At 43.5% G+C, this 27391-nt stretch overlaps 1 protein-coding gene across 2 annotated transcripts in view; it reads left to right on the top strand.

Annotated features, from left to right (window-relative positions):
* The first annotated feature begins 6122 nt into the window (after positions 1 to 6122).
* The window catches only part of LOC134359661 (uncharacterized), an 88729-nt gene continuing 67460 nt past the window's right edge, over positions 6123 to 27391 (top strand). For both annotated transcript variants that reach the window (XM_063073159.1, XM_063073158.1), the window contains exon 1: positions 6123 to 6397. In XM_063073159.1, the coding sequence (XP_062929229.1) occupies positions 6183 to 6397 (215 nt within the window). In that variant the 5' untranslated portion in view covers positions 6123 to 6182. The remainder of the gene's footprint in view (positions 6398 to 27391) is intronic.

The following is a 27391-nucleotide window of genomic DNA, read 5'->3' as shown; positions in this document are numbered from 1 at the left end:
AGTTTTGAACCTGGGAACCTCTGCTCCCGGGTCCGGCACCGATGTCATTGCTCCACCAGCCAGCCCACGCTTACTGCATTTAAATGTACTTTTTTTATACTTTAGGTGTATTTGTCTTTCAATTATTTTCAATTCATTCACTAGTTAATTTTTCACATATTTAATATATTTAATGTTACACAAACCACAACCATCCAGTCCAAAGGTGAGAGTCGTCCTTGGCCAAATGAAGTAACGTTGCTCAATGTTGAAATGATCCAAGAATAAGCCAGGAAATATGGTCCGGTGACTCTGACATCAGTGGTATTCTAAGGGACATAATATACTGTATATAAAGTATTTGGATAGGCAGTGCCTAATAGCGACTGTCAACATGGTGTTGTGCATGGTAGGTCTTATCTAACCATTCTTATTGAGCTCATTGAGGAGATTCACAAGCAGGTTGGTGAAGGTAAGGCCTTGTCGAAAGGACATCAGAAAAGCTTTTGACCAAGTTGTTGTTGTTGTTGTTCGTCCTTCGTAGTCGAAGATGACCATGGCTTCAAAGTCAAATGGGAGATTGGTGGCTGTGGGTCCGGAGGTGACTGATGAGGCCAATCCGGGCCCTGAAGGCTCGCCCACATGTGGGACACAAGTGGGTGGGTGCTGTTGTGGCAGTGGATGCTGCTCGGGCCTTGCGCACAGCACGCTTTCGTTGCGCCTCGATGATGCGCCTGACTTCAGCTGCACGGGCTCCTGTGGTGATCTTGCTGCGTCAAGCTGGACGGTCGAGGGCAAGCATCTCCCACGTGTTGGTGTTGACACCCAGGCCTTTGAGGGACGCTTTGAGGCCAAGTACTGTATACAAGGCTGCTCCAGAAATTTAAGTCACTTGGCATTCAGGATAAAGTGGCCAAATGGATTTCAAATTGGCTTAGTGGGAGATGCCAGAGAGTATTCGTCTCTCTGAATGGTGGTGTGACTAGTGGTGTGCTGCAGGAATTGTCGTGGTTTATCATCTATATTAATGATTTGGATGATAATGTGGTAAACTGAGTCAGCAAATTTGCAGGTGACATCTAGATTGGGGGCATAGTGTACAGCGAGGAAGGCTATCGGAGCTTGCAGTGGGATCTTGGCCAGCTGGGACAAAGGGCTGAAAAATGGCAGATGGAATTTAATGAAGATGTGTGTGAGGTGTGACACAGTGAATGGTAGGGCTCTGTGGCGTACCATCGTTTAAAGGGACTAGGAAATACAGATCCATAATTCCAAAAAGTAGCATTACAGGTAGAGTAGATAGGGTCATAGGAAAGTTTTTGTCACATCGGCCATCATAAATCAGGGCACTGAGTTCAGGAATTGGAAGATTACATTAACATTGTACAAGGCATTGGTGAGGCTGAATTTAGAGTATTGTATGCACTTCTGATCACCTACCTACAGGAAATCTTGAAAGAGTGCAGAGAATATTTACAAAGATGCTGCCGGGGTGAGGGCTTGAGTTCTAGGAAAAGGTTGAATAGATTTAGTTGTGGGGGGGGGGGAGGGAGGTATAGATAGGGTGTATGCATGCAGGGTTTTTCTCCGCAGGTTGGATGAGACAAGAACCAGAGGTCGTAGGTTTAGAGTGAAAGGTAAAATATCTGAGGGGAATCTTCTTCAATCATAGGATATACCAGTGTGGGATGAGCAGCCAGCAGATGTGTTAGATGCAGATTAGAGTCATAGAAAAGTGCAGCACAGAAACAGGTCCTTCTGAACCATTTTAAATGCCTACTCCCATCGACCTACATTGGGACCATAGCCCTATGTATCCCTACCATCCATGTAACAATCCAAACTTCTCTTAGACATTGAAATCGAGTTTGAATGGACCACTTGTGCTGGCAGCTCATTACATACTCTCACAATGCATTCAATTGAAATACTTAAGTTTGAATTGGTACATGGATAGGATGGAATTGGATGGATCTGTTCCAGGTGCAAGTAGATGGTACTAGACAGAAGATCAGATTCACACAGCCTAGGTGCTCCAAAGGGTGACTTTTGGACACCCATATAGGCAAACAAGTTCCCATATTAGAAACATAGAAAACCTATCATATTCGCCTCCACCACCGTTGCTGGCAGCCCATTCCACGCACTCATCACTCTCACCGTAAAAAAACTTACCCTGACACCTCCTTTGTACCTGCTCCCAAGCACATTAAACTTGTACCCTCTTGTAGCAGCCATTACAGCCCTGGGATAAAGCCTCCGACTATCCACACGATCAATGCCTCTCATCATCTTATATACCTCTAACAGGTCACCTCGCATCCTCTGTCACTCCAAGGAGAAAAGGCCGAGTTCACTCAACCTGTTTTCATAAAGCATGCTCCCCAATCTAGGCAACATCTCAGCCTTCTCAGCCCAGTTTTGCATCCTATCAATGTCCCGCTGTAACCTCTGACAGCCATCCATACTATCCACAACACCCACAACCTTTGCGTCATCAGCAAACTTACTATCTCATCCCTCCACTTCCTCATCCAGGTGATTTATAAAAATCACGAAGAGTAAGGGTCCCAGAACAGATCCCTGAGGCACACCACTGGTGACCGACCTCCATGCAGAATATGACCCGTCTACAACCACTTCTTGCCTTCTGTGGGCAAGCCAGTTCTGGATCCACAAAGCAATGTCCCCTTGGATCCCATGCCTCCTTACTTTCTCAATAAGCCTTGCATGGGGTACCTTATCAAATGCCTTGCTGAAATCCATATACACTACATCTACTGCTCTTCCTTCATCAATGTGTTTAGTCACATCCTCAAAAAATTCAATCAGGCTCGTAAGGCATGACCTGCCCTTGACAAAACCATGCTGAGTATTCTTAATCATATACCTCTCCAAATGTTCACCAATCCTGCCTCTCAGGATCTTCTCCATCAACTTACCAATATTATTAATAAATTTAAAAAGTCTGACATGCTTATATATGTTGATTGCTATAAATAACAGATAGTCTCATCACTTCAGTAATTCTTTCAAATCAGTCTTATCTGCTTTTGATATGCACAAGTATGGTGAGGTACAGGTACAATGAAAAACTTACAAACACGAGAAAATCTATAGGTGCTGGAAATTCAAAGCCCTTGGGTCTCAGCCCGAAATGTCGACTGTTATCTCTTTTCCATGGATGCTGTCCAGCCTCCTGTGTTCCTCCAGCACGTTGTGTGTGTTACAATGAAAACTTTGCTTGCAGCTGTATCACAGGGCTTGTACTTTCAGACAACACATAGAACATAAGCTATACATAACTTGTGCATAAACTTTAGTGAAAACAAAAAGACTGCATAACAAGACCTTAGCGAACAAGAAATCTACAATGAGAGACAAGTCCAAGAGATGGTCATTTCCCTCTACAGATGCTGTCTGACCTACTGAGTTCATCCAGTAGCTCGTTCCTTTTTCTCACCATGTTTTTGTCTGCATTGAATCATAGTTTTGATAGACTGGGCATGTTTTCCCTGGAGCAGACAAGGATGAAATTGAGGGTGTTGGATAAGGTAAAGAGGAAGAATCTTTTCCCCTTGGTGGAGGTTGTCTTAAACAAGATGGTGTAGGTACAACTGGAAACGTAGGAGGCTTAGATGGGATCTGAGGGAGTCTGTTTTCACCCAGAAGGTAGATGGAGTCTGGAACACAATTCCTGAGGAAGTGATTGTGGCGGACATTCTCCCAACATGTATGAAGCATTGAATCAAGCTCTTGAATGGTCTGGGCATAGAAAGCTATGGAGCAAATTTGGCCAATTAATTTAATTAAATACAATGGTTAACATGGGTGTGGTGGGCCAGGGGAGCTGTTTCTGTGCAGGTTGTCCCTAAAACTTTAAATAGACTACTTTTACACACATTCTTTCTCTCACTCTCCTTTTTCTCCCTCTGTCCCTCTGAATATACCTCTTGCCCATCCTCTGGGTCACCCCCCCCCCTTGTCTTTCTTCCCGGACCTCCTGTCCCATGATCCTCTCGTATCCCCTTTTGCCTATCACCTGTCCAGCTCTCGGCTCCATCCCTCCCCCTCCTGTCTTCTCCTATCATTTTGCATCTCCCCCTCCCCCTTTCAAATCCCTTACTCACTCTTCCTTCAGTTAGTCCTGACGAAGGGTCTCGGCCTGAAACGTCGACAGCTCCTCTTCCTATAGATGCTGCTTGGCCTGCTGCGTTCACCAGCAACTTTGATGTATGTTGCTTGAATTTCCAGCATCTGCAGTATTCCTGTCGTTTACTTTTACAGAGTGCCTGCATTCAACCTTATTCTCTATTTTTTTGGACTTAGGGCTTTATTCCTTGGAATGTAGAAGAATGAGGGCAGATTTGATGGAAGTATAGAAAATTATGAGGGATATAGATAGGGTAAATGCAAGTGTTATTTTCCGCGGAAATTGAGTGTGACTACAACTAGAGTTCATGGGTTAAGAGGATGTTATACGAGTCTGTGGTGGCCAGTGCTATCATGTTTGCTGTTGTGTGCTGGGGCAGCAGGCTGAGGGTGGCAGACACCAACAGAATCAACAAACTCATTCGTAAGGCCAGTGATGTTGTGGGGATGGAACTGGACTCTCTGACGGTGGTGTCTGAAAAGAGGATGCTGTCCAAGTTGCATGCCATCTTGGTCAATGTCTCCCATCCACTACATAATGTACTGAGTGGGCACAGGCGCACATTCAGCCAGGGACTCATTCCACCAAGATGCAGCACTGAGCGTCATAGGAAGTCATTCCTGCCTGTGGCCATCAAACTTTACAACTTCTCCCTTGGAGGGTCAGACATCCTGAGCTGATAGGCTGGTCCTGGACTTATTTCATAATTTACTGGCATAATTTACATATTACTATTTAACTATTTATGGTTCTATTACTATTATTTATGGAGCAACTGTAACAAAAACCAACTTCCCCCGGGATTAATAAAGTATGACTATGACTATGACTATAAGAGTGAAAGGTAGAATGTTGAAGGTGGAACATGAGGGGGGAACTCAGAGGGTCATAAGAGTGTGGAATTAGCTGCTAGCGCAAATGGTGGATGTGGGATCAATTTCAACATTTAAGAGAAATTTGGATAGGTACATGGTTGCCGGAGGTATAGAGTAGAATGGTCCCGGTGCAGGTCAATGGGACTAGGCAGATTAATGTTTGGTACAGACTAAATGGGCCAAAGGGCCTGTTTCTGTGCTGCAGTGCTCTATGACTCTCTAACCCACAGGGAGTATCTAATCCTACCTAGAATGGAAAACAATGATGATGCACAATTGTGTGTAATTTGCCCCTTTAGAGGGAGGATCTGGAAGCTTTGGATTTGACAAAAAAGATATTTGCCTCATTAGAGGGTATAAATTATAAGGACAGATTGGACAAAACTTGTGTCGTTTACTCTTGAGTGTTGAAGACTGAGTGGAGACCTGATCAAAGTTTACAAATTATGAAAACCATACTCAGGTTTTTCCCAAAGTAGAAATGTCTAATACTTACCACGAGAGGGAGAAAGTTCAAAGGAGGTATATTTCAAAAGCAAGTTTTTTTCCGAGAAGTGGGTAGATCAAGCAGCATATGTGGAGGTGAGTAAACAGTCGACGTTTCAGGCCAAGACCCTTACCCGAAACGTTGCCTGTTTACTCCCCTCCATAGATACTTCCTAATCTGCGGAGCTCTTTCAGCATGTGTGCGTCGCTCAACATTTCAGCATCCACAGAAACTCTTGCGTCACAGACAGCTGAATGTTTAGGGATAGAGGAATATAGATCCTGTCCAGGCTGACGAGAGCGTTACTATTACCATGTGGTACTGTTCCATGTCCAATGCTCATAAAATCCAGCTGAACAAACATTTCTACATGATTGTAGTATGGAGCCCTCGGTAACAGCCCCAAACAATAGCGTTTCCCAGTTGCACCTGATGTAAACAGGGAACGGGGTTCCCCACCTCTCCTCCCGTTGGCCGAGGCTGATTGGACATTCGGAGACATCTTTCTCCGTTGCCGGACGGGGGTGGGTCGACGGGTCCCGTTACCTTCAGACATGCGTGCGGTGTATTAAAGCCAGTCTCAGAATGCCGGGCGGCGCTGCTGATTGTCCGAGCCCGTGTGCATTGACACGTTTGGGTTTGCCGCTCCAGGGAGGTGTGAACTCCAGTGAGACGGAGACCTACCGGCATGTGTGAACGTAGTGGCGGGGAAGGTGTGGACGGGGCCGGCTGCTTTTCTCAGCTGCTGTCTGCGGACCGCAAGCAGGTGCGGCGGACGGTGGCAACTCTGGTTCTGAAGTTGCACCGGAACAAGGAGAAATTAGTCCGAACTTTCTTGGGATATCCCAGCAACCGGCAGGTCCTGTTGACCCTTTACGGCTTCCTGGACTCGGGAGAGACACGGTACCGTTTGATATTTTTGTTTAGATTGGGGTGTGGTGGTGGTGGGTGCTTGTGCGATGGTGGCCGTGTTTACAGGACAGGCTCAAGTACAGAAATAGAGGTCCTGCGTCGGGAAAAGAACAATCCCAGGATCAGCTACTCGTGGTAGAAGGAATGTAAGAAATTGAAGTAACTGCAATGTTACAGGTGAACAGGCTAAAGGAGGCCACAAAACTTCAGGGAATAAAGAGTCTAGGAACAGAAGTATTAAACCATGGTTAATAATAAACCCGCGGAGCGCCAAACAGAAGCTGGAATCAGTCACCACGTCAATTCTTGATGCTTTGATGTAGCAAATCATTTTTTTTCTTCTTTCTCCTCCTGATCTACCCAGTTCTACCTGTGCTCATCACAGCCCCTCATCAACCCTTTAATCGCCCCCGTCCCAAAGTGCACTTCTTTCACTGCCCCCCCCCCGCCACCCCCGTCTCCTGTTAATATTCACCTCGCCTCCCTTACTTGGTTCCATGCTCCACCTTCCTTTCCTATCAGAATCCATCATTTGCTACCCTCTGTCACCTTCACCTATCACCTCTGTCACTACTTTCCCTCTTCCCTCGTCCATCTGCCCATCACCCCATCCACCCATTGCTTGCCAGCTCTTGCTCTACCCTTTACCCCTCAGCTCTTTATACTGGCTACTTCCCTTCAATCTTTAAGTCTCCGCCTGAAATATTTTCTGTCCATTTCCTTCCACAGATGCTGCCTGACCTGACGAGTTCCTCCTGCAGTTTGCTCTTTGCTCCAGATTCCAGGGTCTGCAGTCTCTTATATCTGTAGAATTCACACATTTGACAGATTATGGTTGCACTTATGGCTACATAAGGCACAAATGGTAGTATAAAGAGAGCTCAGCTCTCAGTGAGTTAGGAATAAAATCAGTGCAGATAATGTGGAAAAATAATGAAAAACATTTACCAAAATGGGGTATTGCATTAACCACAAATTTATGGAAGAAAGGCAAAGGAAGAATTTGGGGAAGAGATTTAAAATAGTAATGAAGACGTGAATCTGTATGAACATGTGCAGAAGAATGAGGTGGTGAATATTCTCTTTCAACCTCATTCTCATCTCAATGTTTGTGCTTCTGTCATTTTCTGAGAAGGGCTGATTAAACATATCCCACAAAATTGATTGAGCTTTTTGAAGAGATAACCAGGATAATTGATGAGGGCAGGGCAGTAGATGTCTGCAAGAACTTCAGCAAGGGTTTTGACAATGTCCCACTTGGTAGGCTTGGACAGATCACATGGGATGCATGTTGAGATAGTCAATTGGAGAAAATATTGTCGTGGTAGAAAGGTGGTAGTGGAGGATTGTGCTGATAGTTTGGTTAATTGCCTACTGTAAATTACCCCAAATGTAGATGTATGGTAGGAAAATCAGAAGAGAATTAAAAGGGAGGCACGTGAGAGAGAATAGGTCACAAGAAAATAATTGGGGAATGAGATCAGTGGGATTGCTCTGAGAGTCAAATTGCCTCATTCTACATCATAACAAACTATGAGGAAAATGTCACCATCAACTAACACAAGAAAGTCTGCAGATGCTGGAAATGCAAAGCAACACACACAAAATGCTGGAGGATCTCAGCAGATCAGGCAGCATCAATGGAAAAGAATAAATAGTCGATATTTTGGGTTGAGACCCTTCAAGACTGAGAAGGAATGGGGAAAAATACTAGAATAAAACAGGTGGGGGAGGGGAAAGAGGCTATCAGGAAGTTGATAGGTGAAGCCACGGGTGGGAAAGGTCAAGGACTGGAGAAGAATTTTGTAGGAGAGGAGAGTGGATCATGGGAGAAAGGGAAGGAGGCAGGTGAGAAGAAGTAAAGGGTCAGTGTGGGGAATAGAAGAAGGTTTGGGGGGGGGGAAGAGTTTGTTTACTGAAAGGAGAAATTAATATTCATAGCACCTGTTTGAAGGGCACCCAGACCAAATATAAGGTGTTGTTCCTCCACTTGAGGGTGGGCTCATCTTGGTACAAGAGGATTGACATGTTGGAACAGGAATGGGAATTAAAATATTGGTCAACAGGAAGTCCCACTTGTGGTGGATTGTGCCGAGGTGTTCGACGAATATGTCTTAGAACACTTTTTTGGTCAAGTTATTCTATCATTCCCAATATTATGGAAGCATTTCTCATAATGTTACCCTCTGCACACTTGTACGTTCCTCCTAAACGTTCTTTAAAAAAGCAGGGCTCTACACTCTCGATGTGGTTTGTTTTATTTACTGTATTATGGTTCATTTTTGAACAAATTTTATTTTAAAAATGAGAGAAAATATTTTGAGATTGTCAAGGTAAGTTTATTGGTACTGGCTATCAAATGTTGAACTTGGCAGATTTCCAGTGCCAGCAGTGAGTACCGGTAGTTCAGATATCTTACCCCAGCATGCATAACTGCAATGATGTGTTCCAGAAACACATCCAAGGACCCATACTTGGGTCAGTGATTTCAACTATTCTAAAAAACTTGATGCGGTGCAGAGAGATTAAGTGAGATTTAATTCGCCTTTATAAGTGCAATATCCTATGTCTCAATTTTTAGACGAGCAGGGGAGTCTTCCCTAGTATCTTAACCAACCAACATTAGAATAATTTACCCTGCCAATTTTTCATTGCCAATAATGAAAATGTGCTCCTCATAGATTGGCTGCCATGAAAATAACTGTTGTCACTGCAGACATCCCACCTCTCCCGGAACTGCCGGGAGTCTCCCGCAGATTGATAGCGGCTCCCTGACACCCAGAAATTATATATCCTGGAAATTGATTTTTTTTAAAGGGAGAGGGAGAGCGAGAGCGAGCATCCTGATTGGTCTCTCTTCATGCTAAGAGTGGTCCCCAACCACCAGACCATGGACTGGTACTGGTACCGGTACCAGACCGCAAAGCATGTGCTACCGGGCTGTGTGGAAATGATATGATTTGGCGATATGAAACAATGAGTCAGCTGCACCTTTCCTCATTCTCTGTCATGCCCACTGCTAAACTTCAACGCACGCGAGGTCATTACGCACGTGTCATCCATGTCAGCGCGGGAAGAAGATCAACTCCTCAAGCTTGCAAATGACGGCGGGCTGAAAAGTATGTTTGACATAACATCTCTGCCGGCATTCTGGATCAAAGTCAAGGCTGAATATCCTGAGATAGCCATGGAAGCACTGAAAACGTTGCTTCCATTTCCAACATCATATTGCTGCGAAGTGGGGCTTTCTGCAACGAAAACTAAATTGAGAAATAGACTGGACATAAGGAACCCCCTTCGAGTATCGCTGTCTCCCATCACCCCTCGATGGCACTGTCTTGTTGCAGGAAAACAAGGCCAGGGCTCCCACTGATTCAGCGATGTTGGTGTGTTGCAATAATTTTATATGTTCATAGGAGGAAAATATGTGCTGTGTGTTTAATATCCAAACGTTACTTAAAATGTTATGATGCTATTAACTTATAAGTAACTTATAATTGACTTATCACTATATTCATGCAAGGAAAATATGCGCTGTGTGTTTAATATTAAATTCCTTAGATGAACCCTTTTAGAAAAGAAATTGAGTGTATTAGCTACTTATAAGTGACTTATAGTTGACTTATCACTTATATTCTGGTCGTGATTTACACCCCTCACCCTGGTCGGCTGGTCCGCAGGAATATTGTCAATAATAAACCGGTCTGCGGTGCAAAAAAGGTTGGGGACCCCTGAGTAGACCTTCAGTTTTCTCTGTGGGCGGGCTTTACAGTCGACCTCAAAAATAATGACAGTGTTGCTCGCTGCAGTGTTTGCAACAATAACTTTTCAATTGCCCGTAGTGGGTTAAAACGTAAAAGACATGTTGAGGTGAGTTTAACAGGTGTCATTTGTTCATTAGTGTAGCTAATGTTATTTAAACTAGCTGGCTGGCTGCAAAGGAGCTACGCTATTGACGTCCTATGTGATGAGGCCAAACTCCCTGTAGACTTGCTTAAAGTTGTAATAGAATAAACATGATAATATAATATAAGTACATATTTTAATGTCACATTTTCCGCATATACCCAACTTGGTTCTACCTCCCTGAAATGGTGGTGCTACCTCCCTCTATATGAGTTGTTGCAGGGTGGGATGTCTGTCACTGATAATAAAATAACTGGGCCCAGAACACATGCACTCAAACATAATTTTTATTTACTTGTGCACAAGGAGAACAAGCATGGGTTCGGTCACCCACACTGTTCTGGTCTGAACAGAAAACTACTATTTTTATACTGAATTGGCTTTTCAGTTACAGAAATTTATTATTGTAAATTGTACATGTTTGAACTCCCTACTCACAAGATCAATCACAACAGAGGTGTCAATCGAAACTTCAATCAGACGGCTGATGATATTTTGAAGTTAGTAACGACAATAGAGCACTAGTTATTGAGAATGTTTTTACACTTTCTGTTATCTCATCTGTCTCTGGCACCACCTATTGTGTAAAGGGGTGTAGTGCTTCCAGAAAGAAATTTCTGGGAAAGTCTCACTACAGAGGCCTCTCTCGTTTTAGTACACATTGCCACAGTCTATCTCGTTTGTAGTAAGAAGGGGTGTCTCCGGCAGTCTCAATTCAAAAATCTCACTTGATTATTACTGCTGCAGGCTAATATTGTCTTACTGCAACTTCCACACTCCCTCGTCTTTGTCCTGTAGAGGAAAACAAATATTACTGAAGCAACACACATCAAAGTTGCTGGTGAATGCAGCAGGCCAGGCAGCATCTCTAGGAAGAGGTACAGTCGAAGTTTCAGGCCGAGACCCTTCGTCAGGACTAACTGAAGGAAGAGTTAGTGGGAGGGGGAGATCCAAAATGATAGGAGAAGACAGGAGGGGGAGGGATGGATCCTAGAGCTGGACAGGTGATTGGCAAAAGGGATATGAGAGGATTATGGGACAGGAGGCCCAGGGAGAAAGACAAGGGGCAGGGTGGAAACCCAGAGGATGGGCAAGGGGTATAGTCAGAGGGACAGAGGGAGAGAAAGGAGAGTGAGAGAAAGAAAGAATGTATAAAAATAAGTAACAGATGGGGTACGAGGGGGAGGTGGGGCATTAGCGGAAGTTAGAGAAGTCGATGTTCGTGCCATCAGGTTGGAGGCTACCCAGACGGAATATAAGGTGTTGTTCCTCCGACCTGAGTGTGGCTTCATCTTTACAGTAGAGGAGGCCGTGGATAAACATGTCAGAATGGGAATGGGACGTGGAATTAAAATGTGTGGCCACTGGGAGATCCTGCTTTCTCTGGTGGACAGAGCGTAGGTGTTCAGCAAAGCGGTCTCCCAGTCTGCGTCGGGTCTCGCCAATATATAGAAGGCCACATCGAGAGCACCGGACGCAGTATATCACCCCAGCCGACTCACAGGTGAAGTGTCGCCTCACCTGGAAGGACTGTCTGGGGCCCTGAATGGTGGTAAGGGAGGAAGTGTAAGGGCATGTGTAGCACTTGTTCTGCTTACAAGGATAAGTGCCAGGAGGGAGATCAGTGGGGAGGGATTGGGGGGGATGAATAGACAAGGGAGTCGCGTGGGGAGTGATAACTGCGGAAAGTGGGGGGAGGGGAAGGGAAAGATGTGCTTAGTGGTGGGATCCCGTTGGATGTGGCGGAGGTTACAGAGAATTATATGTTGGACCCGGAGGCTGGTGGGGTGGTAGGTGAGGACCAGGGGAACCCTATTCCTAGTGGGGTGGCGGGAGGATGGAGTGAGAGCAGATGTGCGTGAAATGGAGGAGATGCGTTTGAGAGCAGAGTTGATAGTGGAGGAAGGGAAGCCCCTTTCTTTACAAAAGGAGGACATCTCCTTCGTCCTGGAATGAAAAGCCTCATCCTGAGAGCAGATGCGGTGGAGACGGCGGAATTGCGAGAAGGGGATGGCATTTTTGCAAGAGACAGAGTGAGAAAAGGAATAGTCCAGATAGCTGTGAGAGTCAGTAGGCTTATAGTAGACATCAGTGGATAAGCTGTCTCCGGAGACAGAGACAGAAAAATCTAGAAAGGGGAGGGAGGTGTCGGAAATGGACCGGGTAAACTTGAGGGCAGGGTGAAAGTTGGAGGCAAAGATAATAAAGTCAACGAGCTCAGCATGCGTGCAGGAAGCAGCGCCAATGCAGTCGTTGATGTTGTGAAGAAAAAGTGGGGAACAGATACCAGAATGGGTACGGAACATAGATTGTTCCACAAAGCCAACAAAAAGAAAGGCATAACTAGGACCCATACGGGTGTCCATAGCTACACTTTGTTTGGTGGAAGTGGGAGGAGCCAAAGGAGAAATTATTAAGAGTAAGGACTAATTCCGCTAGATGGAGCAGAGTGGTGGTGGAGGGGAACTGATTAGGTCTGGAATCCAAAAAGAAGCGTAGAGCTTTGAGACCTTCCTGATGGGGGATGGAAGTATATAGGGACTGGACATCCATGGTGAAAATAAGGCGGTGGGGGCCAGGGAACTTAAAATCATCAAAAAGTTTAAGAGCGTGAGAAGTGTCACGAACATAGGTAGGAAGGGATTGAACAAGGGGGGATAAAACCGTGTTGAGGTATGCAGAAATGAGTTCGGTGGGGCAGGAGCAAGCTGAGACAATAGGTCTGCCAGGACAGGCAGGTTTGTGGATCTTGGGTGGGAGTTAGAAACGGGAAGTGCGGGGTGTGGGAACTATAAGGTTGGTAGCAGTGGATGGGAGTTCCCCTGAGCGGATAAAGTCGGTGATGGTGTGGGAGACAATGGCCTGATTTTCCTTAGTGGGGTCATGATCAAGGGGTAAATAAGAGGAGCTATCCGCGAGTTGTCGCTGTGCCTCGGCAAGGTAGAAGTCAGTATGCCAGACTACAACAGCACCCCCCTTATCGGCGGGTTTAATAATAAGGTTAGGATTAGTGCGGAGGGAGTAGAGAGCAGAGCGTTCGGAAGGAGTGAGGTTGGAATGGGAACAAGATGTGGTGAAGTCGAGACGGTTGATGTCCCATCAGCAGTTAGCAATAAAGAGATCCAGAGCAGGCAGAAGACCAGAGCGGGGTGTCCATGAAGAAGAGGAGGATTGAAGACGGGAGAAGGGGTTATCGGTGGGGGTGGAAGAGTCCTTGCCAAAGAAGTAGGCTCGGAGACGGAGAAAGAAGAGTTCCGCATCATGGCGAACACGGAACTCGCTAAGGTGTGGGCGAAGGGGGACAAAGGTGAGGCCCTTACTGAGGACAGAGCGTTCTGCCTCTGACAGTTGAAGGTTGGAGGAGATGGTAAAGACCCGGCACGGATGAGAGCTGGGATCAGAGGAGGGAGGCTGGGGTGTCAGTGGAGAGGGGAGGGTTGGGGTGAGAGGAAGATGGAGCCTCTGAGTACCCAGGAGCTGACGATGGGATCTGAGGGAGACAGGATTGCAGAGTATTGGTAGGGGAAGGGGAGACGGGAGTCAGAATAGCAGCACATAAAGACCCGGCCTGGAGTTCAAGGCTGGAGTCGCAGTTGGTGGTTGCGCAATTGCTTTGAAGGTGTCCATGGTCGTTGCTGGAGTCCGGGTTTTGAATATGCCCTGAGGTGTTGGAGCCAGCGAGATCAAATCTTACTGAATTTCAGTAATGCAGATTCTCTGAAACTCCATTACAGTTTCATTAGGAATGGTTGGCTGTTCAGATCAGGTGCAAGACTTAATAGCACAAGTAACACCTGTCCTAGACAACAAAAAGTCCAGTGCTAGTTGATTTTGAGGACACAGTGTGGATTGCCAGCATTTTGGCGGTAGTGTCATTGATGACCTAGCTCAGATCATGTAATGCTAAGGCTGTATCATTAGCCAATTTTTAGAGCATTGAGGCTATGTTTATACTCTTAGAATCAAGTCTGCCAGTGCCCCAGAATGGGGATGCCATTATCCAAAAACACTCACTTTCTGTAATGATCCTTTGATGGTGGCCCTACACACAGAGAATGTGGGCAAGTGGTAGATTTATGGTACTACAAAGGCCAGGTAACAACACCTCTCCATGGCTTTGGTTCAGGACACAGATCCCATTTTTGGGTTCTCCTGGCAGCCAGTGTTAGGCCTGGTGGCCAAACACACAGTAAGTGCCATTAACAGGACTTGAGGTCGCCAGGGGTATAGGTGATAGGCGTTGCACATACTTTTACCTAAGTTCAGTCTTTTGCCTTGCTGGTTATAGTAACATCATGCTATAATTATACTAGTTCATCAAAAGAATTCAGAAAGTATTGGCAGCCTGATCAAACTGGAGTGCTACGGGGCCGTAAATATCTGCTGTTGCTGCCTTAGCAAAGGAGTCAACTCATTTGTTCCCTCTAATTATTTCGTCCTTCCCATTAGAGATTGAAAATCTGGCTGAGTAATGCCATAACAACAACAACTTAGTCAAAGCCAACAAGACCAAGGGACTGATTATTGACTTCAGGAGGAGGAAACCAGTGGTCCATGAGCTAGTCCTCATTGGAGGATCAGAGGTGGAGGGGGTCAGCTACTTTCAATTGCACAGCATTATTATTTTGGGGGAGCTGTTCTAGACCCAGCACGCAAGTGCAATTCCGAAGAAAGCACGGCAGCACCTCTTCTTCCTTAGAAGTCTGAGTAAATTCAGCATGACATCTAAAACTTTGACAAACTTCTATAGATATGTAGTAGAGAGCATATTGACTGACTGAATCACAGCCTGGTATGAAAATACTAATGCCCTTGAATGGAAAATCCTACAAAAAGTAGTTTTACAACCCATTCCATCATGGTAAGCCTCCACCCCGCTTGAGCACATCTAGATGAAACATTGTCACAGGAAAGCAGAATCCATCATCAGGGACCCCCACCACCCAGAACTTGTTCTCTTCTTGTTGCTGCCATTAGGAAGAAGGTACAGAAATTTTAGGACTTGCCAGGTTCAGAAACAGTTACTACCCCTCAACCATCAGGCTTTTGAACCAAAGGGGACAACTTCATTTAACTTCCCTTGCCCCATCATTTAAATGGGTTTAAATGGACAACCCATGGACTCACATTCAAGGACTCTTCATCTCACGTTCTTGGTAATTATTCTTTATATATTAATATTATTTCTTTCATTTTGTATTTGACAAGTTGTCTTCTGTACTTTGGATGAACACCCAAGCTGGTGTGGTCTTTTATAGATTCTATTATGGTTTATTGAGTACTGTATGCCCCAAGAAAATGAATCTCAGGGTTATGTATTATGACGTATACATGTATATACTTTGATAATAAATTTACTTTGAACTTTAATCCGGATACTTTTGAAAGCATTTCTACATATTCATTGTCTCCTGCCTGAAATTTTTTGTGCCATTCTGTAGTGCAAGGGAAACATTTTCTTAGAGCTCCTACTTCATCAGTTCTAGGTATATTTAAATCAACATTTCACTCAACCCCCTGTAATCCTCTGCCTCCTGTAGTGCTATTGGGAACTGTGTCAGATCACCCAGTTGATGCCGGCCTCACTAAGTAGTCAAGAGGTGTTACGGTGTGGGTCTTGTTGAAGATGTGCAAGGGGAAGACAGGGGTACATATTCTCAGACTCGGGTACTAACTTTTTTCAATCAAACACTGAGGTAGACATTATTATCCTTTGTCCATTCTGTGTCTATTCCTCCTTTAACTTTTGCTTACTTTCTCTGCTTGTTTACAAGATTCATCTAACTGATTTTTTTTTTGCATTTCACATCTGTATTGAATAATCACAAACCAGCTTACCTTCTGAGATTTTCCTTTCTGGTGCAAAACACACTCAAGTATGCAGACACTCACTTAGTCCATTTCATGCGCTTCAACATACTTAACACTTTCTGGTACAAACATGCATGCTACCAGGTTCCTTTAGAGGTCCGGGACAGGGTAATTTCACACACTGTCCACACACATGCAATCAGGTTGTGCATGCACACACACAAATTTTGCAATTCCCTTTTTTTGTTAAAACAATAGACTTACCAAATTTTCCTATGCTTCATGTGGGGGTCTGACCCAGATCACGGCAACACCTTGTGCGAGACTCCAACCCAGACCATGGCAATTTCGTCTTTTTTCTCTGCAACTTTCCTATCTCAACAACTAAGGTATCATACCTTGACTATTCCACACAGGAGGAAGGGACTCAGTCCCTTGCTCAAATATAAGCAGCGTAGGATTTAGGACTAATCGGCTACTGAGACTGAATTCTTTTCTCCCATGTAATGAAGTCAATGGTTAGCCATCTCTTTGGACCCTCCAAGTAACCCTTGTCGCTGGTAATAAATAAAATAACTTGTGACTCAAGCATTCCTTTTACATATGCAAAGGGAGAACGGCATGGGACCCCGTCACCCACACTGTTCTGATGTTTGAACAGAAAATTTCTATTTTTTTTTTATATACAGAATTGGCTTATCGCTTACTTATACTAATCATTGTAAATTGTTTAGATCAATTGCCATTCACAATAGAGGTGTTAAATTTTAGTCCATCGAAACTTCAGGTGGACAGCCGATGATATTTTGAAGTTGGTAATGGAGCCTTAGTTGTTGACTATGTTTCACATGCCTCTGTCATCTCATATGTCTTCGGCAGCTCCTGTTGAGTAAAGGGATGCTATGTTTTAGGTAGACATTTCTGGTAAAGTCTCACTACAGAGGCTTCACTTACTTGACTTGAGTATGTATTGCCATCTGTACTGTCTCGAGTGCGGTAACCAGAGGGTCTCTGGTGGTCTCACTTTAAAGGTCTCACTTGACTACAACTAATCCCTTTTGATAATTAATGATAAACCTGCTTGCTCGAACCTTTCAACTGGCATTTCCAAATCATACTAACATACAGAGTGAAAATTTGTCTCCTCATCTTAGTGTTTGATTCAAAATCAAAGAAGAACTGAGGAAATTTCAGGTACACCTCATACTAAGTCTTTAAAGAGAGTTTTAAAAGCTGAACATATAATCTATGTTGTAACCTCTGGTTGAGCTTGGCTATATTCCCGTAGGTAAATTACCCAGTTTTGCTTCACTAAGCAGTCAAACTGTGCTTGGTTCTGATTTCCACCATTGTGTAATGACACAGTAATAGGTCAGCATTTGTGGAGTGATGAGTAACCAGGCTCATGTCTGCCAGTCTATTGTAATGCACTTCATGTTAAACAATTCTTGCAATTGAATGATTGGAACCAATTTGTAGGCTTGACAATGCATTTATAATACATAATGTGTATGCAATCTGAATTAATTCATCTGTACTTCTCTCTGACCTCTCCTGAATAGTTATATTGACTTCAATGAAAGAGTGAACTTTTAGAAGGTGATTTCATTTGTTCGACATTGTGTGGGAGCTGGCCTTAAGAGTTCTGTTTGAAACAATTTACAAGAAGTTTATCTGAAATGGGGAGTCCTTAACATTGAATGGTTAAGATGGAAAACCATGGTCTTGCCCTGACTAGAAATAAAGAACAGAAATTCACAATAACATAGTTAAAGAATTAATAATTAAATTATCAGATTGAAATACATGACAAACTCACCTAAAACACAAAACATGTGGTATTCTGCCTTAACTCAAGAGTTTTTCCTGTTTTCTCAAGCTAGACAGACTGATAACTCCAATCCTGGCATAGTTGTAGTTGAAGGTGGTTTTACTCTTCACCAACACATTATAGTACGCAAGGAGCCGGTGAAAAAAGGCAGTACTTCTTAGCGTTCTAACAAAAAGCAGATTCACATATTAATTGAAATTCCTGTGACTTCTAGCAAGTGCTTCTAACTGCTAAATGAGATGTACAACTGATATAAAATGACTGCCCTGATGATGAAAGCTATTGCTTAACAATGCAATAATGAGCAATCAACAACAGCCGTGAACCCACAAGTAAGCAGTGAGATCCAGTAATTAGAAATAAAGTAACAATCCAAATCAGGAATGACATAACACTCCCCACCTGGTATCCACCAACTGAACTCATGGCTTTCACAAAAAAAAAACATTAAACATAGAATCAATGCTCCTGATCATTTGAATAACACAGTCAAACACTAAAGAATAATAAAACCATCAACTGGATTCCAAATACAGGAGTCAAGTTCTGCCCTTCAAGAGAGATCACTACCCAAACTTCCAAAAAAGCCAATTAGATAGAATCAAATATATAACAGAAGATCCAAAACAAATCTAGAATCTATACAAATTCAAAATGTTGACTTCATTTTTACGGATTTGTAACCAGAGTTCATGGTTCAATCATTTTCGAACAGTTTATTGTTTTCTATTTATACTGTTTGTTTCCTTCCTAAGTAATTTCAGGGTGTTTCTTGAGCATTCGTGTAAGATGAAGCTGCTTGCCTGCTCGTGGTTGTTTGGGAGGTGTTGTTGGGGTCTAACGAAAGGGTAGTGGTGCCACCCAGCTGTTCGAGCTGTCTTGTTGGAACCTGTTATCCGTCACCCTCGGGAAAGTAAGATCTTCTATTTAAGGAACTAGTTTTGTTGTCATCCTCAGTATGGGCAAAGACAGATTCACCCGTGGTTACTATGTTGCTTGTCAAACCTCTGTGTTGTGAGGTCGAGACGGGAGGCTGGCAGTCCCTCGCCTGGTGGTTGGTTGAAGAACAGCAGCAGAAACATGTGGAGTGCTCTTTAAGGAAGGCCCTTCAATCCTCTAGTGGATTCTCCCTGAAGCATCTACACTTCCAGAAAGAGTGTGGTTTCCAATGTAGAGGGCACTGCTTGTTAGGATCTTATGATATTTTAGAGTTAGCATTTTGGACAGCGTTGTCCACCTTAGTTTTGTGCACCATGACAGGGCCTCTAACAGGTTTCTGTGATTTAGGTGGTGCTGAGTTGAGCTGGTTAGGATAACGCTGGGATTGTTCCTCATTTTGACTCTGCCCAGGTGAAACTAGAAAAGAAGGAGAAGAGTGGGAAGTGGTCTGTTTCCCATTTTGTATCTAGTTCCCCCTGACATCCAGCTCTTCTGTAGACTAAAGCAGAGTTTCTCAAAAATGGGACGAATTCCTTGTGCAGTGTTGAGGTAAGACAAGCCTCGTAAGTAGCTTTCGTCTTTGGCTTCCTCCAGCTCTAATTACAGGACTCCTTGGTCTCACAGACATTGGGCTTCCTGCTAGAAATCTTGGGGAAGAACTCTGGTTCATTGAAGAGTGTAATCTCCATTGCCTCCATGAACCCGTAGAACACTTTCAGTCTTTCCCAGCCTAAACTGAGAGCAGCACTGGGGTGTTCAATGTAAATTGACCTTAACCTGATTGCTTGCTCAGCAGACTTGGGTCCAAGCCACTCAAACAGCAGGTTGAGTTCTTCACCAGGCTTGAGCTTGAGGTCTTCAGTGCCATTGGAGAATGTGGACTTCTGAGCCCAGTAACCGTCTGGCTTATCATTGAATTTGGTGAGTCTGGCCGTCAGCAGGTCATGTCGAGCTGGGCATCTCGCAAGATCTGACACATTGTGGTTAGGTTGGGGTTTACCTTACCAGGAGGCCGAGCAGATTAACCACCTGTGTTATGCCATGGTACGTAGGAGCCTTGAGCTCATGAGGGAGGTGGTCTCTGTTCTGTCCTGTTTGGGTAAAAGGTGTTAAGTTGTGGGGTGTTATCCTTTGGAAGAGGAGACCCCATTTTAGTCTTGATTGGCTGGCCTAAGTCATCAGTGTCTGCTGGTGAGTGGGTATTAGCAAAAGCAGACTGGTCTTGGACATATTTCATAGTCCTCTTGGCTGAATGACATGGTGAGTTTGATCTCATATCATTATTGTCAGCTAGCTGCTCCATGCCCACCTCAAAGACTTTGGCCTCAGATAAAGCCGTCTCCACCTCCTTTTCATGCTGCAGTGCCTCTGATGAGGCTTTCTGGTGGGTTTTCTCTAAGTTTGGTTCAACCTATCTCACTTTACAGCAACTTCTCTTTGTGCAAACGATGCCTTGACTAACACTGCTTCGGCCCTCGCACGGGCTTCCAGTGCTAACCATGCTTGCTGCTGATCCATTAGACTGTCTCGATAGTCTAAATTAACTTATCAAACGCACTGACCATTGCTGACATCGATCTGGTTTTGAGGCTCCTTTTCTCCATTGCCAACATTTTAACTTTCTGTTGTGCAGGAGCTCGCAGAATCAGTATCCAATCCACCACAACTGGAATCACCGTTGAGAGTGTTTGTTTTTCCTCACTATTCTGCTCTTGCTCAGGAGTTTTCTCTGTTTTCTCAAGCTAGCCAGATAGATAGCTCCAGTCACGTAGCTGTAGTTGAAGGTGGTTTTATTATAGAACATATAATAGTACAGCACAGTACAGGCCCTACGGCCCACAATGTTGTGCCGACCCTCAAACCCTGCCTCCCATATAACCCACCACCTTAAATTCCTTCATATACCTGTCTAGAAGTCTTTTAAATTTCAGTAGTGTATCTGCCTCCACCACTGACTCAGGCAGTGCATTCCACGCATCAACCACTCTCTGAGTAAAAAACCTTCCTCTAATATCCACTTTGAACTTCCCACCCCTTACCTTAAAGCCATGTCCCCTTGTATTGAGCAGTGGTGCCCTGGGGAAGAGGCGCTGGCTATCCACTCTATCTATTCCTCTTATTATCTTGTACACCTCTATCATGTCTCCTCTCATCCTCCTCCTCTTCAGAGAATAAAGCCTCAGCTCCCTTAATCTCTGAACATAATGCATACTGTCTAAACCAGGCAGCATCCTGGTAAATCTCCTCTGTACCCTTTCCAATGCTTCCACATCCTTCCTATAGTGAGGCGACCAGAACTGGACACAGTACTCCCAAGTGTGGCCTAACCGGAGTTTTATAGAGCTGCATCATTACCTTGCGACTCTTAAACTCTATCCCTCGACTTATGAAAGCTCACACTCCATAAGCTTTCTTAATTACTCTATCTACCTGTGAGGCAACTTTCAGGGATCTGTGGACATGTACCCCGAGATCCCTCTGCTCCTCCACACTACCAAGTATCCTGCCATTTACTTTGAACTCTGTCTTGGAGTTTGTCCTTCCAAAGTGTACCACCTCACACTTCTCTTGGTTGAACTTTATCTGCCATTTCTCAGCCCAATTCTGCATCCTATCAATGTCCCTCTGCAATCTTTGACAATCCTCTACACTATCTACAACACCACCAACCTTTGTGTCATCTGCAAACTTGCCAACCCACCCTTCTACCCCCATATCCTGATCTTTAATAAAAATCACGAAAAGTAGAGGTCCCAGAACCAATCCTTGTGGGACACCACTAGTCACAGCCCTCCAATCTGAATGTACTCCCTCCACCACGACCCTCTGCTTTCTGCAAGCAAGCCAATTCTGAATCCACCTGGCCAAACTTCTCTGGATCCCATGCCTTCTGACTTTCTGAATAAGCCTACCATGTGGAACCTTGTCAAGTGCCTTACTAGAATCCATATAGATCACATCCACTGCACTACCCTCATCTATATGCCTGGTCACCTCCTCAAAGAACTCTATCAGGGTTGTTAGACCCAATCTGCCCTTCACAAAGCCATGCTGACTGCCCCTGATCAGACCATGATTCTCTAAATGCCCATAGATCCTATCTCTAAGAATCTTTTCCAGCAGCTTTCCACCACAGACGTAAGGCTCACTGGTTTATAATTACCCGGACTATCCCTACTACCTTTTTTGAACAAGGGAACAACATTCGCCTCCCTCTAATCCTCTGGTACCATTCCCATGGACAACGAGGACATATAGATCCTAGATCCTAGAGGACATAAAGATTATTCAGCAATGTGTTACAATATGCAAAGAGCCGATGTAAAAAGTCAATACTTCTCGGTGTGCTAACGAAAGGCAGATTCAAATATTGATTGAAATTCCTTCATCTTCTAACAAGTGCTTCTAACTACTAAATGAAATGTACAAGCGCTATAAAATGGGTGCCCTGATGGCGAAAGCTATTGCTTAACAACTCGATAATGAGCAGTCAACAACAGCTGTGAACCCATGAGTAAGCAGCAAGATCTAGTAGTTAGAAATAAAATAACAATCCAAATCAGGAAATACATAACACGTGGAACTAAAATTGTGTATTTACAGGAGGGCAGAAAGAACCACTTAAGTTTGGATTAATTTACAAACGTTTGTATTTACAGGAGGTTTATATCTTTGTTAGTATGTTAGGGCCAGCCTTAGACAATAGAGGACAGTGGTGCATGGTTCTAAACACTTCCATTTTCTGGACATTCACTACCCTGATATGACTGTGGACACCCGTTTGTTGTGAGGATTATTGGATGTTAAGAGATGAGGACTATGGAGTTACTGTAGGAAAGTGGCACTCAGCTTATAAGTCAGCATGACCTCTTTGAAGCTGGAGCTGGCACAGAGGTTAAATGGCTTACCCTTGTTTGTATTTCTTATATCCTTGTAAGTTTCTGGAAGGAGATGATGTCAGTGAGCAACATGATCAAGGGTCACATCCTCCAGATGGTTCATGAAACTACTGACTTCCAGATCTTCTTTTTCTCTGATGTGTGGATCTACTGCTGTTGGAACCTGTGATCTGCATTTTGGTGGTGTGTTTTTGAGCTGATTGTGTGATCTGGCACTTTGCTGTCCCCAAGAGTGTTCTGTGAGGTTTCGAGCAAGGCATGCAGCCTTGAGGCCAAGGGGCTTGGAGATGGGACATGAGCACATTATCAAGGTGGCCTGCAGATAACGAGCAGCACTGGACTGTGCTGGACTCAATATGCATGGAGTCTTTCAATTTTATAGTTGGTATTCTGTGTTTTTCACTCGTTTTGTTGCCATTAGCATGATTTGCTGTTGTTTTGTGTGCGTGTGTGTGTGTGTGTGGGGTGGTGGGTTTGGGAGGGGATGGTGCAGTTGTTGGTGTTTTTCCTTGAATGAGTTCCATGGTTTTCTTTGTTTTGTGCCCTCCTCTGTGTGAAGAAGAATCTCAGAGATGTTGACAGCATTATACTTTGACAGTAAATGTACTTTGAATCTTAAAGTACATAGAGAGCAAAGCCATAGACCTTGTCCACAATGTTAAACGTTGGAAAGCATTGAATCAATAGTGCAATTAGTAACTAAGGGGAGACAGAGAGTAGAATGCATTGCTGCTATGTATTAACATCTTAAAGCCATAACAACTGGAAATGAATTTCTCAAAGAGATTATAATCTTTCTAAATTTGATTGCATCAACCACCTTCACACATTTCTGACTGCTGTAGGCATCGAAGGGATTCTTTCTCCTTGTAGTACCTTCTAAATAGTGGTACTTTAATTATGCCACTATTCCATATTTTTTTTCCCAAACTGTCGTCAGCTTGCTTTAAGTCCACTTTCTTATACTGTCATTATAATACATGATTCCCTTGCCATCGAACAATCTATTTCAGCTTCAAATATTCAAGCATTCAGCTTCTACTACTTTCTGGAACAAGAAACTCCACACACTCACCACACTTTAAGAGAAGCAATTCTTCTTCACCTCAGTCTTAAATAGGCAGCTCTTTATTCTGGAAAATATTCCCTCTGGTCCTAGATTCTACCATGAGAGGAAACATCTTTCCAGCTTGTATCCTATAAATCCCCATAATTGAAATTATGTTTCAATAAGAGCACCTTTCATTTTTCCAAATTCTATTGAGCAAGGATCCAACCAGTTCACCTAGTATTAACCTAGTGAAATTGCCTTGAACTGCCTGGTAACATTGTGGTGATCAAAGTTTTTCTCAGTGCTGTAGTTGAGGCCTCTCTAGAGCCTTGTACAGTTATAATGAAATTTACTTGCTTTTATGATCCAACTGTCTTGAAATAAAAATCAACATTCTATTGGCCTTCCTAGTTACCTCTTGCACATTCATAGTAGATTTCTATGTTTCATTTTAAGTTGAAATCATATGGTGGCTCACTCCAAATGAGTAATAATTTTTATTATTATTCCTTCCAAAGAGAACACATTTTCCTGCATAATGCTCTAGTTTCCAACTTTTGCTCACTTATTTAATCTATCTTTATCATGACCATGTGTCTTACTATTTCATTATCTGTCCTTGTCCTCTGGAAATTTGCTGTTATTCTGCTCAACACTGCCAAGTTTGTGTTGACTACAGACTTTGAAATTGAACCCAAAATATATGGTCCAGGTTATTTATCTGGGACTTGGGTGCTAGATGGACAGATTTTCCAGGCCTTTCCTAATAATATGCCAAAACTGTTAATTCATTTTTTTCCCGCTATGTTACACAGTAGTACAGTATGTTTTCCAGTGAACCTGGTGAGTTTAACGAGAGCATGGGAATGTTGCACTAGTGTGTTTGAAAAGATTTGGGGAATGATGCTAAACGATTGATGCAATTACAAAGAAGGCAAACCGATAGCTATAGCTTGAGAATATTTGGTATGTCACCAAAGACTCGAACAAATTTCTACACGTGTTCTGTAGAGCGCATTCTAACTGGTTGCGCCACCATCTGGTTCGGAGGCACCAATGCACTGGATCAGAAAAAGCTGCAGAGGGTTGAAAGTTCAGCCAGCTCCCTCACGGCCAATAGCTTCCCCATTATTGAGGGCCTCTTCAAAAGAGGGTGCCTCAACAAAAATGTGGCATTGATTACTAAGGACCCCCACTACCCATGACATAACTTCTTCTTATTACTTCCATCAGAAGTGAAGTATAGGAGCTTGAATGCACACGATCAATGTTTTAGGAACAGCTTCTTCCCTTCACCATGATATTTCTGAATGGTTCGTGAACACTATTTGTTATCTCTTTGAGCTACCTAATTATTTTTTATATATTTCTTATTGTAACATTGTATTTTTTAATGTATTGCCCTGTACTGCTGTGGTAAGTCAGCAAATTTCATGATTCTGCTTCTAATTCTGAACGATGGAAAAGTAGATTATCAGTGTTTTGCTGAATAAGGATAGTAGTGGACTTGGCTAGATGCAGGAAGATTGTTCCCGATGTTGGGGAAGTCCAGAACGAGGGGTCACAGTTTGACGATAAAGGGGAAGCCTTTTAGGACCGAGATGAGGAAAAACTTCTTCACACAGTGAGTGGTGAATCTGTGGAATTCTCTGCCACAGGAAACAGTTGATGCCAGTTCATTGGCTATATTTAAGAGGGAGTTAGATAAGGCCCTTGTGGCTAAAGGGATCAGGGGGTATGGAGGGAAGGCTGGTACAGGGTTCTGAGTTGGATGATCAGCCATAATCGTACTGAATGGCAGTGCAGGCTCAAAGGGCCGAATGGCCTACTCCTGCACCTATTTTCTATGTTTCTATGATTCCTAGGGAACCCAGTACAAGCTTATCACCAGTTAGGAAAGCTATTTCTCTTTGTCTCTTTGGTTAAGAGCAATTATTGCCTATTAGATGTATTTATTAATTATCAGGTTACCCCATCGATAGCAAGAAATTGGCTCAGTGACCCAGTTTAAAGACAAGCAATAACATATCACTGTTAGATCTAATTATTGAAATAACTCCACGCCTTCCCTAGTTACAGTGCAGCTGCAGATTTGTCTTTAGCAAAATATGTGAAAGATGTTTTTGAGCATTGTGGGAAGGACTCATCACTGAACACGTTGTGTTTCAAAGGGAGAGTTCAGCCTGCTACTCTACTCAGTCCTTAAAACCAAAGAGAGATTGTTTTTCCAAGCAACACACATAAAACCTGCTGGTTAACGCAGCAGGCCTGGCAGCATCTCTAGGAAGAGGTGCAGTCGACGTTTCAGGCCGATAGTCCTGATGAAGGGTCTCGGCCTGAAATGTCGACTGTACCTCTTCCTAGAGATGCTGCCTGGCCTGCTGCGTTCACCAGCAACTTTGATGTGTGTTGCTTGAATTTCCAGCATCTGCAGAATTCCTGTTGTTTTTGTTTTTCCAATTTCCATTTTGAATGATCTCTGCCTGAATATATTTGGAGTTGGGTTGAAGAGAAAGGGCAGAGAGGAGGCGGCTAGTAGCAATATGATAACATAATTCAGGGGTTTAAATGTGAAAGTGGAAGGGTTATTCTGGAATCTGGCATCTTGATAATCACTAAAATCATTGTTTCTTCAAGGGAGAAGTTTGAAAAATGTTTTCTTGTTCTTGCTTTTCTTCAGGAATCTGTTAATATTTTAACGTGCAGTGCTTTTAAAATTAATGTGGGAAGGGTGTTAGTGGAAATGGGGGGGTCATGGGAATGAGTCTGTCTGGGACTCTGGGACAGAAGCTGATATTTGTGCAGAGGTAATTCTGGGGGAAGGGGCTTGGGGAGTGTAGTGGCTGCTCTATAATCTACAATTGGAGCCTATACCTTGCAGTACTCCTCTCAGTACTTTGCAGAGTGAAACATTTTCTTTTGAAGTTAGAATTTCCATTGTAGCTGGTAATTAAAAGGAGACATAGTGGCTGAATTGTCCATTATAAATACCATGCATTGTTGCATGCTATTATTATTGAAGGAATATTTGGCCCAAGAAGCATAATGCCTACTTGAGTGATATGGATAATGGTGTGATAAATGTCCTGGGACTCTTGGAGAGCACAACTCTCTTTTAGGATCTTTTATTTTCATCTGAGAGGATGGGAGAGATGGGTTCTTGGCTTAATGTCTCAGCTGAGTTACAACAAATGGTCAGGTAGTGCTCATGAAGAATGAACGGTGATCACCAGTTGCCTACTTGTGTTGCCTACATGGAGAACATTGTGTTATCATCTAATGTGAGGCAGATCTGTGGAGGCAGTGATTATGTCACAGAGTTACAGATTATGACAGCAAAGGAACAGGCCGTTCAGCCCAACTCATCTATGCTGACCCAGTTGCTCATCTCATTTGCCTGTATTTGGCCAATAATCCTCTAAATCTTTCCTATTCATACACCTGTCGATGTCATTGAGTCTGCTCTTTAGTTAAATAAAATAGCTCAATTAAAAGGAAAAGTAATTAACACCGAACTGAATGATCTAAATGCTGAAAAGAAAAGTTAT

This window comes from Mobula hypostoma, chromosome 21 (assembly GCF_963921235.1).
Source record: "Mobula hypostoma chromosome 21, sMobHyp1.1, whole genome shotgun sequence".
Classification (NCBI taxonomy): Eukaryota; Metazoa; Chordata; class Chondrichthyes; order Myliobatiformes; family Myliobatidae; genus Mobula; species Mobula hypostoma.
The sequence above is the reverse complement of the archived record's forward strand: the minus strand, read 5'-3'. Positions and strand labels throughout refer to the sequence as shown.